The 14,164-nt window shown below is 42.3% G+C and overlaps 1 protein-coding gene across 1 annotated transcript in view; it reads right to left on the bottom strand.

The window, feature by feature from the left end:
- KCNAB1 (potassium voltage-gated channel subfamily A regulatory beta subunit 1) overlaps nucleotides 1-14,164 on the bottom strand; it is a 269,277-nt gene that overhangs the window by 71,217 nt on the left and 183,896 nt on the right. The window contains exons 4-7 of the mRNA XM_077750098.1: nucleotides 11,247-11,326; nucleotides 8,696-8,740; nucleotides 5,100-5,144; nucleotides 2,790-2,833 (exon numbers count right to left, since the gene is read on the bottom strand). Of these exons, the coding sequence (XP_077606224.1) occupies nucleotides 2,790-2,833; nucleotides 5,100-5,144; nucleotides 8,696-8,740; nucleotides 11,247-11,326 (214 nt within the window). The remainder of the gene's footprint in view (nucleotides 1-2,789; nucleotides 2,834-5,099; nucleotides 5,145-8,695; nucleotides 8,741-11,246; nucleotides 11,327-14,164) is intronic.

The raw sequence follows: 14,164 nt of genomic DNA, 5'->3' as shown, positions 1-14,164 counted from the left end.
AGTTAGTGAGAAATACCAAACTCATACAAAAACTTTGGAAACAACTGATTCCAAATTTGTTTGTTAATAGTAATATAGTAATTACTGATTCCAAATTTGTTTCTTAATAGTGATATAATTACTATTAACAAATTATATATATCTAAAGTTAAATATATGCAATATAAATATAAATATATTTTCCAAAATCTGGCTTCAAAAAGTTTCTATTTTATTTAATTTTTAATTTTTTAATTTTTATTTTTTTAAAGTAATCTCTACCCAATGTGGGGCTCTAACTCATAATCCTGAGATCAGGAGTGACATACTCCACTGACTGGGCCAGCCAGTCACTCCAAAAGTCTCCTTTTTAAATGAAATGATTGAAGACCAAAACTATTTTTTTCCCCTAGTGGAAGTCTAAAATCTATCCAAGTAGTTCTCTTTATATGTTACTAAAAATCTCCAATTTCTAAACTGGGATGAATGTCTTCACATTCAATATTATCTTTCAGATTAAGTTTATGGGGAGGGGAAAAAAACACTTTATAATGAAACGACAGTCTGGAAGAAAATATTTACAACATATGTAACTAACAGAAGTGAACAATATTAATATACAAAGAGCTCCTGAAAACTAATAAGATCAAAACAAGTAACTCAAAAGAAAAAAAGCTTAAGAATATGAAAAGTTAATTCTTAGAAAAAGCACAAAATTATAAAAAGTAGCTGAAAGTCATTAATAAATAAATGTATAATTAGACAAATAAATAAAATGAACTCATCCATCAGATTGGTATATTCCTTTTTAGAGAATAATTTAAAACATGCATTATTCTTTGACTTAACAATGCTGCTTCCAGTATCTATCACATATACATAAGGGCAGCCATTTGTATGGTATTTTGTAACACTAAAACCAAGATATAACCTGCAAATCATGTGTATGTGTGCATGTGTATGTGGGTGTGTATATGTCTAAAAATGTATTTTAATTTTGGAAAAAAGTAAACTTTAGGTTAATATGTATAGCTTGATTCCATTGGTTTCATACCTGTGTTTTTGTATTTATAAGTGTGGATAGATAGATAAATTTAACTGTTGGGATAAGTTGGGAAGGACGTGTACCAGATTGTCACACTGTGGAATGAGATGAGGTAAGCAAAAGGAGGACTTCTTTGTTTTTATTTTTAAAGTGGTGAGATTAGAGTGTATTTCATGTTTTTGTTGACTTTGGTATTTCATAAGTGAAACTAATTATAAAAAGAAGAAAAATCNGCCTGGAGCCTGTTTCAGAGTCTGGGTCTCCCTCTCTCTCTGACCCACCTCTGTTCAAGCTGTCTCTCTCTCTCTCTCCTAGAAATAAAAATTANTGAAACTAATTATAAAAAGAAGAAAAATCATCTGTCTTAATAATTAATCATGACTCTAAAGTTATAAAAACCTTGGATTTCTATAGCCTTATTTAACATCTTTCTTTTATTGCAAAAGGTTGAAGGNGTCTCCCTCTCTCTCTGACCCACCCCTGTTCAAGCTGTCTATCTCTCTCTCTCCTAGAAATAAAAATTAAAAACAAAACAAAACAAGAAATACATAAAAATTCCTCACAATTCTTATAATCTTCCCAATGAAGTAGAGTAGTACTCTACTACATAAGAGTTCTAGAAGACTGTACTATTTCCTGTTCATTTCTAGGCTCTAGAAAGGTTTCAGTACAATTACAAAAGCAACGGCTCACTGAACCAGTTACTCAGTGTAATTTTCTACAATTTTTAAAAAATGCATATCATTCTTTAAGAACCATCAAGCCTTGAAAAATTTTATGCCAGCCAACTGGACAATCCAGAAGAAATGGATAAATTCCTAGAAACATAGAACCTACCAAAACTGAATTTAAAAGAAATAGAAAATATGAACACACAAATTACTAGCAAAGAAATTAAATCAGTAATCAATAAACTCCCAACAAACAAAAGGACCTGATGGCTTCTCAGGTGAATTCTACCAAATGTTTAAAGAATAAAAATTTAAAACAGGATAAAGCTATCAGAGTCTTAGCATATATCCACCTAAAAACTTGTACGTAGATATTCACAGCAGTATTATTCAGAAGTCAAAAAATGAAAACAACCCAAATGTACATCAACTGACAAATGGATAAACAAAATGGGGTATATCTATACAATGGAATGTTTTTTGGCAGTAAAAATGATACATGTTTTGATACATGTTACAATATCACCATTATGCTAAGTGAAAAAAGCCCATCACAAAATATTATATACTGTATGATCTCTTTCATATAAAATATCCAGAATTGGCGAGTTTAGAGAGATAAAAGTGGATTAGTGGTTACTTGGGGCTGTGAACGAGGGTAGGGAGAGGGAGGGAACTGACTGCGAGTAGGAACTAGGAGTGATGAAAATGTTTTAAACTGAATTTGTGATGATCACGCAACTCTGTTATTATGCTCAGGCCCAATAAATTATACACTTTAAATGAATAAAATTCATGTTATGTAACTTATATCTCAATTAAAACCTTTAGAAAGTCTTAGGGAAGTGTTTAATTAATGTTAGTCCAGCTGTAAATAAGAAGAGTTCTAGAAAATTTGCCTTTTTTTCTTTATGTTCCCATTGTCTTCTCTATATCACCACACTCCTACATTAAACCCCACAAAGATTGTTGTTGGTTGTGATTCTTTTTATAGAGCTTTTCCCCCTCCCAGTGGGTTTTGAACCTATTTGGTTGATGCCTTTCTTGAATCAGCAGCCCGCAAATGAGAATAAAATGGAAGCAGCTGTACCTACCTTCGATAATATGTTTTCTTGACAGCCCTCTTTCCGTTTCAGCCCTAACAAGGAAAAGAAGCAAATGACTTTGAGTGGCAGTGTGTTTTTTTTAAATTGCCATTTCAAAAGTACAGAGGAATACTCATTCTAGATTGAATTGCTAATTTTATACCCTGTTCTTGGCAAATTCTATACCACAGGCTGAGGAGAGGAGGCTGGTGGGCAACACACTGAGCCCCTTTTCTTTGGAGACCCAGGTGATGAATTGACCATGACTCTCATCACACAATATTAATAACAACTCAGCCACATACACCCCATCTGTATATAACGTGACACATGGCTTAGCCTTCCTTCCTTAGTCTTAATCAATCCCCCTGACCCCCCCCAAAAAAACACCTTGATATATGTTTGTGAGCTGCTGATAATATCAGCTTTTCTGAGAAGATAATCAAATTTGGAAGTGCCTTTTGACTTTCAAGAGAAATTTAATAATTACTTTTTGTTAAAATGTGTTGTAAGTCTCTCTTACATTAGTATCTTTTTTTTTTAATTTTTTTTTAATGTTTTATTTATTTTTAGGAGGGAGAGAGACAGCGGGAGCAGGGGAGGTTCAGAGAGAGAGGGAGTCACAGACCGAAACAGGCTCCAGGCTCTGAGCTGGCAGTCAGCACAGAGCCCGACACGGGGCTCGAACCCACGAACCGCGAGATCACGACCTAAGCGAAAGTCGGACGCTTAACCGACTAAGCCACCCAGGCGCCCCTCTTACATTAGTATCCTAAGAAGACAAACATTTAACTAGGACTGTTTTCTTCTCAGATAAGCTTCAAGATCTGGTCAATTAGGAAGAAATACAGTCCTGTATTTTAAAGTATTTATGAAATGTTTCTTTAATGTCAATACTTTTGCAACCTCTTTTTAAAACATGGTAGTTTACCATTTGCCTTTGGTGATTTTGTATCTTTTATAAAAACATTGAATATTGGGGCGCCTGGGTGGCTTAGTCGGTTAAGCGTCCAACTTTCGCTTAGGTCATGATCTCGCGGTTCGTGGGTTCGAGCCCCGCGTCGGGCTCTGTGCTGACTGCCAGCTCAGAGCCTGGAGCCTGTTTCAGTCTGTGACTCCCTCTCTCTCTGACCCTCCCCTGCTCACGCTGTCTCTCTCTCTCCTAGAAATAAATAAAACATTAAAAAAAAAAAAACATTGAATATTATTGTATGCAGTACTCTACTACATAATGGCTCTTGCATGTTAACTTATTCTCCGTTTATTTCTAGAGTATAGGCAAGGTTTTAAGTACCATTGCACTAAACAATAGCACCATAAATCAGGGCACAGACAACGTAAATCTAGATTTCTCATAGGCACCATGTTGCTTTATTTTTCTATAGGTTACAGTAGTAATAAAATCTAAATTCCATCTTTCTGTTTTCATAGTCATCATCAACAGGCTCAAAAACAGCAATAAAATATGAGTGTGTGTATGTGTGTATACACATACACATTTTGATTAGAAGACTCCAAAGGAGACGTCCTCTGTCTTCAATTTTGTTTTTAACTATTCCCTCTCACTTATAGGGAGGCAAATAAGGTTTGGTTTGTTGGCGCTTTTTTATCGTTTCTTTGTTAAGACTCCGTATTTGTGATTTCCACAAAAAGGTATATGAAATAGCTTGCTGTTTTCTTACATGTTTGTCAAAAAGGTCAGACTTCTAAGTTCTGTTGAATCATGTAAATACCAGTTCAAACACCAGTAGATTCATCAGATGCCAATTCATCTTGTGAAATTTGTTTGCATCCCACAACAGAGAGCGGACCTCGCTTTCATTTGCCTGCCAGGGAGTGATATAGTAGCTTCTGTTATTCTCCAAAAGGCGGTCCTTTTGATCAACACATTCAGAGCCTTCTGCAGAAATGATCAGAGACTTACATGTGGAGCCAGACAAGATATTTTTATCTTTGCATTCCATGGAAGTCTCTGACTTTTGGCAGGTTTGAGGAGCTTTTCTTCTGTGATTGCTACGTGCTTATTTTCTTTGCCCAAAATTTGAACTCTACTTTGGAAATGGTTCTTAGTATGAGGTTGGTATTTGAAAATCTCCATGAATCACTTAGTAACAAGTGACCACTAAATTTCTTTGGGGCATCTGGCTAAAATTGAATCCTAGGCTCATTGCTATTTCCTTCAAGGCAGAAAAAATACTTTTTCTCCCCATACCAATGAATTTTAGTACGTTAGATGTAAAATGGTTGCCCAAAAGGATAAAAGCATGAACTACTAGTTGTTTCCTGTCAAGTAGGGAAAATAATAGGTATTTAACTTACTTTCCACCCCAGTAGAGTTTGGTTGTTATGACCAGGCTGGACCTCCTGTATGTTACACAAACAGAAATATTAAATAAATTGTTGGTTATGGTACAGAGTCAGGATATTATAGCATCAGAAAGAGTTTATTGTACTTCCCATTAAAAAAATTGGTAAAGAGGTAAATTAGTTCATTCATGTCACTGAAATATTGGGACCAGGGAAAGCTGGTGAGAGGGGCCGTGAAGTCAGATCCTAGGCAAAGAGGTTGAAGGCGAGTAGGGGAGTGACCTATACCTGGAGGCACACGGGAGGAGGAGGCTGTGTGACACAAGCCACGGATGGGGAGGGTGTGGTGAGGAGGGTGACTGGTAAGCATGGAGGGGCAGAAGTGGTAAATGAGAGGAGGAGTGCATTGGCAAAAAGGACGGATTGCTTTAGTAGCACCAGCTAACACTTATTTAGCATCTGACATAACGTTGATTGAGCGTGAGCTTTCCTGGGGCAAAGTCCACCCTGTGCCAAGGACCAGGGGCCCTAGTGGCTCTGAGTTACTACGCTTTCCAACCGTCACATTCAGGCAGGAACTGATTGCTTAGAAACACGAATGATAAAGTAAACTATAATAATCAATAAACAGGAATAAAATTTCTTTGAGTGCCTTTACTAAATGGAAATGTTACTTCAGGAGAACAGTCCTACGATTTTTAACACAAGGTTTTAGCCACTTTGTTTCTAAGGGAATGGAATGTGGAAATCTTGTCAGCAAACTAATTGTCTTCTTAAAACCACACCCAAGGGCAGGAAATGGCAATCGTCTCATCATGATGGTGGAATAAGAAAAAGGTCTTGAGAACTCCAGTCATACGGTTTAAAATCAGGAGGCAGATCTCAGTATAATTTAGTTTCTCCAAGTATGTAATTCAATTGAACTGGTCTAGGGGAAAAAAAATCATTTGAGAGTCAAAGGTTAAGACCAAACTTTGGGAGTATTTGAAATAAGGCATTTATAATTCCATCAGCTGTAGAGCCAGTGCCGCGGGGCCCGCAGGTATGAGAGCTCACAAGATTAATGATAACCAATGCGGAACAAGGGTGACAATTCTGACAGCTTAGCTGCAACAAGAAAAATTTGTAGGAAATGTCAGCAACCCCATCCCACTTAAGTTAATTCCCTGAAAAGTAATTTGAATCACTGTAATGGAAGCTCTACAGATACATGCATCTGGAGATTACACACCGCAGAAGGGCTGATGCACTTTCCAGGTTAATCCATCAACCTCACGATACCTAGTGTAACAGCAATCTGCCACAAGGGAGCCAGAGCTCCATTAGCAAACATTTTCACAGCTTCCACAAAAGGCTGGATGGAACATTATAAAAAATGAATGCAGTCCTCTGGATTTTTCAGAGCAGCTGGGTCCACCAAAGCTTCCGATTCTATACAAATACTATCATGGACTTGTTTTTCCAAAGTTAGGCTTTCTGAAAAATGGGCAATATGGGTGTGCCCACTAACATGTATGCTCAAATAGCAAGAGTTGACAGCAACTTGGCAGGTGATCACCGACCATCATGGAGACATTTCCAGCAACTCTTCTGAGTGGTGGAGAATGACGATATGAGTATTTTATAGCAATACAGCTCAGCTTTCAAAATACTTTGGCACACGTTATCTCACTTTAACAGAACAACACTTCATGAACAGTTATGCCGTCCATTTTGCAGGTGGGGAAATTGAGACTCAGAGAAGTGAAGTAACTTCCACAGTGGGCAAGTGGTGGTCCTAGGACTAGAAGCCAAGTCTGCTAGTTGGAATTGCTTTTATAGACTCCATACCATGATGATATGGTCTATCTTTTCACCAGTCTTGTATGGGCAGCTGTGTGCTGATTTCAATATTATGTAGCATGGTGACAGCTTGGGTTTTATTTGTAAGACTGAAAGGCAGTTTGTAAAAAAGAAAAAAAAATGCATGTTAATCCATTTTCTGTAGGTGTATTCTAGGCTCTGTAAACCATGGAGAGTGGTGGTTAGATGCCCTATGGGTGTTGAGGGGAAAGAGCTCCTATGCCGACGCTCCCCTCCTCCCTCAGCTATCTTCCGTCAGCCTCCACCTCGCTGCACAGCTCACTGCGCTGTTAGTAGGCTCATCTCTAGGGTCTCTGTTATGGGTTGAATTATGTCCCCTAAAAAGACGTGTTAAAGTCCTAACCCCCAGTACCTCAGAAAGTGAGCGTATTTGGAAATACGGTCATTACAGATGTAATTAGTTAAATTAAGATGAGGTGATGAGGCTACACTGGATTAAGGGCGAGTCCTTAATCCAGTATGACTAGCGTCCTTTTAAGAAGACACACAGACACCCATGAGGGTAGAACACCATCTGATGATGGAGGCAGAGGTTGAGCGCAGGCTCAGGAATGCCCAAGATTGCCTGCTAAAGCCCAAAGCTAGGAAGAGGCAAGGAAGGATTCTATCCAGAGTTGCAGAAAGAGCACGACTCTACTCAAACCTTGATGTTGTATTTCTGGCCTCGAGACCTGGGAAAGAACACATTTCTGCTGTCTGAAGCCAGCCAGTTTGCAGCACTGTGTTCCAGGGGCCCTAGGGAAGTGATTTGGGCGGTGATAGACAGACCAGCCTTGTGAGTGGGAGGGTAACAGGCAAGGTGGAGGATTGGGTGGGGATGTGAATACTCTTCCATGTTTAAGGTTGAATATAGTTTCTTCCTAATCCCTTTACAATCCCTAGAGTGGGGGAGGAGGACCAGGAAGGGGGAGAAAGCAGGTCACTAAACTTCATTTGTTCACATCTCCATGAATTTCTGGGTTTCCATTTCCACGAATACTATAGAGCTGTGGTTTGCTTGGCCAATGGCAAATCTTCTACCAGAGTGGGAGAGGACCCCAGACCTGTGCCATGGTCTTTGCCTGATTCTGTACTCCTGAGGGGAAGAAGTGGCTGTCATGGTTGACACGCATAGTGAAATGGAGGGGGATTGCCATTCCACAGATGAGGCGTTCCTCTTTACCACTGGCTTTGGCTACGGAAGCGATGCAATGGGATGTGACCCCTCAAGGACAACAGCTGAAGCACTTCCCCGAATGCCCAGATCATATGGCGTCTGGCACACAGCAGAGGCACAGGCTAATTGTGTTCATATAAGAGAACTTTGAGGTATTTATCACAAGGACTTCTTTTTTCATCACTTGTTTGCATCAGGAGTTGTCAATAAAACGAACAGTGAACATGAACAGCTAACATAAGTACCTGTGTACAAATAATCAGCCTCCTATCATCTGCCGTTCTTCACCAAATGATCACAAACAGTGGTGAGGAACCATGAAAATGTGACTTTCTTTTATGCACGAGTATCTCAGGAACATCCCCTCCTTCTCTGCTCAACCCCAAGGTAATTCATTGTGATCGATGACGAGTCAATACTTTTTAAAGCACAAGTAATTTTCAAACCACTATAAATCATTTCTTTACCAAAAATTGACTTTTTTTTGACAGCTTTTGTTCCGTTGTTATGCAATTTATTTTTCCTTCTCTGGGACAAAATAATAACAGTCTGTTTAAAGAGAAGTACATGATTATGGTGAATGCATTACCTCCAGCCTTTCTTCTTGATGATGCTCCCCAGAATCACTTCAGCCCTGGAAGGGAAACAGATAATAGCTCAGGATACAATGTCCTGGAAACACAAGAGTCAATCCAAAAACACGAGAGCCATTCCTTGTTTGAACTCTCCGTGCCTACACGTCCTCAAAATAGAAGCTGCTCTCGGCTAGTGGCACTGTTTCCGCTGTTTCTGCTTGTGCCTGCAGAATCCTGCTCCTGGAGCATTCCAGAAGCACCTGCCAAATCCTGACAGGCTGGCAGGAGACTGCCTGTGGTCCTGATACTAAGAAACAACAGAGTCATTTGGCAGTTTGGTGTTTTTGAACCACTGATCCCATTTATAAATATCCTGCTTGGCGGAGTCCAATGGGAGTCAAGGTTACCCTTCTAGTTACTGTGGTCTTCAATTGTGACCAGGGAGGACAATGAGACCTTGTCCCATTTAGACAGAAAATATGGAGCTGTGGGTGATCTTGCAGGATGAAAAAACAAACAAAACAAAACAAAACAAACCACGTGGGCATTTAGATGTCCCAAAGTCTAGGGCTGCAGATGCAGTGGCCGGCAGGGAGAACATCCTGGGTTCTAGTGACACATGTTGCCACAGGAGGAAGGTGCAAGGAGATGTAGAAAAGTGTTCTTCCTGCCCCTGGCGTGGGTCGTCGTGGAGAGGTACAGCGAAGACGTCTCCACTGTCTTCTCCCCTCCACCTTCCTGAGCTAGGGCCCAAGGTTAAGGAGACTAAAACCTTCTTCTAGGTCCCTGGCAGTCAGATCAATGTTGTAAGATGCAGGTGGGCTCTCAGAGGCTTTGTGAACAGAGACATCAACGGAATTAGCACTTTGTTCGTTGGAGTCCTATAGATGGGGAACGTCACTAACCACGGTTTGTCTTAGCTGAAAGTCCTGTCTTTGTTGGAGAGCACAGCCATGCTGCCGGGTAGCTACAGAGCATGCTCCAGACAGACACGCGGGGGACGGGACACCAGTGTTCTCTTCCCTGGCCCTCTGTCTCTGACACTGTCCTTTGCAACCTTGCATTTCACAGAGGGAAATGCTCAGGTGCACGCCAGACAGTCAGTCAGTAATTAACCAGGACCGACCATCGATCATAATAGGACTACAAACAGGACTTCCCTTTTCCAACCTTAGCAGGACTCACGAAATGAAGAAAACACTGAGAAAGGCTAAGATGTGGGAAGGGAGCAAGGCCTTATCAATTGTATTTCTTCTCCTTGGACTCAACAGAAAATATCAGAGATGTGGGCTCTGAATGTCCCTGATAGGCCTCAAACATAGATGTGCAGTTGAAAAGGAGGAAACCCACGGGAGGAAAACGCACTTAGACCAGGCAACGATGAACTTGATTCCACAAGTCCAGCAGTTTGATCGTGCTCCTCACCTGGAAGGGGGTGCTGGGGACTGAGGCCTGTGGGGAATTAGCCGCCACAGTCCTGGGGGGAGATGGCAGAGCTGCTCAAGCATTTCTGGGAGCTACGCGAGTCAGTCTGTCCGTGGTGGCAGCAGGTGGCCAAGGTGCCACCAGTTCTGTTCTGAAACGTGCTTCTCGTGCCAGGACATGGAGGGCGTGGACCTTGAGGCCTCCCCGAGGGCACGTTCCCCACATGGTGGGACTGAGCAGTGAGCCCAGTGTCAGAGCCCAGAACCTGCTCTCGGGTCCGTGGGAAGCTTGTAGCTGGTGTGGCTTCTGCAGCAAGGCCCTCTTGCAGTCTTCCCTGTGCTCAGAATACGGTCTGAAATGGTCTGAAATGCCCTCTAACAAAATATACTCAATTTCTTGCATGTTGGGGGACCCCTCCTTTAATCTCTGATCTGCTTGTTGTGCTAGGTGGAGGGATGGGCCTGCAGGCAGGAAAAGCAGCCCCTGGTTCCCTGCAGAGAGGACGTCCCCGTTTCCCTCAGCGGTTGAGTAACTACGAGATGTGGTTATGAAACAGCAAGACTAGCTTTTGAACCACTACACTGGAATCTGCTCACTTACTTCCTCACTCCTATATCCAACTAACTTTTTTTTTTAATGTTTATTATTTATTTGAGGGGGTAGGGACAGAGGGTAACGGTGAGAGAGAGGGAGAGAGAGAATCCCAAGCAGGCTCCATACTGTCAGCGCAAGGCCCAACATGGGGCATGAACTCAAGAACCATGAGACCTTGACCTGAGCCAAAATCAAGTCGGACACTTAACTGACTGAGTCACCCAGGCATATGTCCAACTACCGTTTCTTGAGCTCCATTGCCACTGCTCTGGTCCCAGCCACGTCTGCCCCTTAGGAAGGCCATGGAATTGTTTTCAGTCCATTCTTCATATAGGCGCCAGGGATAGGATGGTTTGGGTGGGCAGAGGGGCCCAGAGGCAGTCGGTACCCCTAGCTCTGGTACAGGGACTAGTGGAAGAGAGAAAAGCAATGCCACCAAAGTGTGTGGGAAGGGTGGACCCTTCTCACCAGAGTGACAGCAATACCCTGAACAGACTCTTGGTACCAGAAATACCACATGAGGGACACAAACAGGGACTGACTCACTTTCCAGCAGCATAGACTTCGGCAGTATCGAAGAGATTAACTCCACTTTCGTAGGCAATTGTCATCAGCCGTTCAGCAACCTGCAAGAGGGTGTGAAGGTCAGTCAGAAAAACCAAATGTTTGCTAAACCTAGGAAGCAAGCAACTTTGAATCCTCTGGTGGTCGTTCAGAACATTGAAATCTCACTCCTTGTTTTTATCAGTTGTAAAAGAATGAAAAAAAAAAAAAAGAAGAAGAAGATTCTACCAGCCTGTATAGGATAAAAGTATCCCCGGGATTTCCTTCAATGCGGGGATAAGGCAGCCCTCAGAAGCATGGTGAGGTAAGGTGGACGGATTTGTGGCTCTCACTCTCCTCGGAAGATCTGTTCTGACAACAGGCTCTGTGGCATCATCATCTGACAAAGAGGGTCGGTTATATCATGGGTGACTTCAGTTCTCTTCTTCCTCCTTTCTCTCAGCCAATAGGTGGCAGCAGCTGGGTGACTCCAGACCTAAAAGCTTGGGCCTTTTTTTCCTAAGGCTTGGTGGACTGTGCTGATGAACCAGAGGTGAGACAGAGCCATGACTGTTGTAAAACTGGTGTCACCCACAGCTCAGCAAAACCCCAACCACTGTCACAGAGCAACCAGCCAGTGGAATGGCCGAGAGGAGAGAGTGAGCACGCTGGCTCCCCGGGTATCTGGTGCCCCACTAGTCAGCTTGCAAATACACCTCCAAGCACCTTCTTGTTCCTTCCTTTGTGCTGCTGAATGCAAGGGGCAGGCGTGACAGAAGAGTATGGGCGCAGCTAGAAACAACAGCTTGAGGGAGAGCGATGGAGGGGTAGCAGTGGAGAGAGGACATTTTTCCATTCTGCTGCTAGACTTATGGGTCAACTGAAAAATTACACACCTCACAAATAATTAAAATTGATTTTTCCATTATGTTTTTGATTGTGGGCTAAGGTTGCTTCCTCAGCATTTCCAAGATAAACTATCGTCCTGTTATTTTTTAAATCGGCATATCAAGACAATCATCAGGCTAGCAAAAAAAGGAGTCCATGTCAATCCTTTAGAATACTAGCAGCAAAAATGCGATTACTACTTTTAATTTGCTACCATGATGACATTTCTCTGAAGTAGAAATTGAAAGTTAAGACAAGCATAGTTTTTCCCATCATGATTGCCCTATGTTTAAGAACTTACTGTGCTTGTATCATATGTTCACCTTATGTTATGTCACACCACCTACTAGTGGATTATTATTGGGAAAGAGCCATAATATTATCTAGAGCGACATTTTAAGATAAGGTAGGGAATCCTGGATGGAAAGTTGGACTAAGTAATGGCCAAAATGTTTCCCAACCATAAAAGCTAAAGACCCAAATGTGAAATAATGAAGTCACTGACTTCACAAGACTGTTTTCTGTCCTTGAGTGTACCACTTACTGGATAAATGCAAAACCCTTGACCTCTTTGTATTTCAGCGTTTTCATCTGCAAAATGAGGATGATTCTGTTCATGTTCTCCAGGTAGCCAACAGGGCTCAGTAGAAGTGGACACCTTTCTTCCATTGTGGCATGGCGGGCCTGGGAATAAGTGGTTCAGGGAAGGTCATGTGACACCTTTGGGCCAATGAGATGCAGGGACAGATATGCCGAGGCCTCTGGCAACATCTTTCCCTGTTCCCACAGTTTCTAGAAGAACACCCTTTCCCTAGAGTTGCTGTTCTGAGTAAGGCTTAGAATTTCTGCAGCCATCTTACTACCTGAGGAGGACATCGCTATACAAAGGAACACGGGGCCATGGGACCCCCTGGGAAGCACAATGAGGCCACGGATGGAGTCTACACTGATGGAGTCCACCCTGAAGACTGCCCTATGTCTACACTCCTAGAATGAAAATCAAGGTAACTTTTCCCATAGTGGTTAAGCCAATTTGACTTGGTTCATTGTTACCTACAATACAAGGAACTCTTAACTACCTTATAGGTAAGAAAATCTAAGTAAAATTCTGAAAACTGAGCGCTATCAGGTATTATTTATATGAGTAACATCTCTCTTGGTTTTACAATGAAGCCAATCATCTTTGGGGGATACCTCATGGAGTTATCTATTGGGGTATTTGGGCCCTTTTGATAATATCCCTGTCCAGTGGCTATTTAATATACAGTTGGATTGGGGTGCCTGGGTGGCTCAGTCGGTTAAGTGTCTGACCTCGGCTCAGGTCATGATCTCACGGTTTGTGGGTTCAAGCCCCGCGTCGGGCTCTGTGTTGACAGCCAGCTCAGAGCCCGGAGCCTGTTTCAGAGTCTGTGCCTCCCTCTCTCTCTGACCCTCCCCTGCTCATGTTGTTTCTCTCTGTCTCGGAAATAAATATAACATTAAAAAATATATATATACACAGTTGGATTCTCCCAGTAATGGGGACGTCATCACCTCCTGAGGCAGGACTCATGGTTATGTCACTCGGCACATCACAACGTGGTCATCCTGGGATTCAAACTTTGTACCTGCTTTGTGCTGAGCTCATGTGAAGCAGAGAGAAGGCAGAAAACTCAGCAAGGTGAATTCATTGCTATTGGCCTGTTTATTTCCCTCATGGAAATGGCTGAGCTCAGGCAAGTCAGCTGCTGGCGGGACTGTGGTCTCCCCATACCTTCCTGCGTTCTCCTTGCTGGCCTTCTCTCTGCGGGGACCTGAGGGAAGTCACAGCTGTTCTCTGGGAGGACAGTAGCCATTTGTCTGGTCTGCGTCTGAGGTGAGAGCCTCTGCAGCCACTCACGACAGCTTTATTGTACAGTTTTTGGAGCTGTCGTTTTGAGATGATGTATTTCAGAGGCCAGCCTAGCACACTCCGGGCAAGCTGGGCTCATGGCAGCAGAGAGCAGATGTTGGGGGGNGGGAACGGTGCCTTTACCAGCGGGGCCGTCTGCTCC

This window comes from Crocuta crocuta, unplaced genomic scaffold, assembly GCF_008692635.1.
Source record: "Crocuta crocuta isolate KB4526 unplaced genomic scaffold, BGI_CrCroc_1.0 scaffold19, whole genome shotgun sequence".
NCBI classification, from domain to species: Eukaryota; Metazoa; Chordata; class Mammalia; order Carnivora; family Hyaenidae; genus Crocuta; species Crocuta crocuta.
Note: the sequence above shows the minus strand (reverse complement) of the source record. Positions and strands in the feature narration are given on the sequence as shown.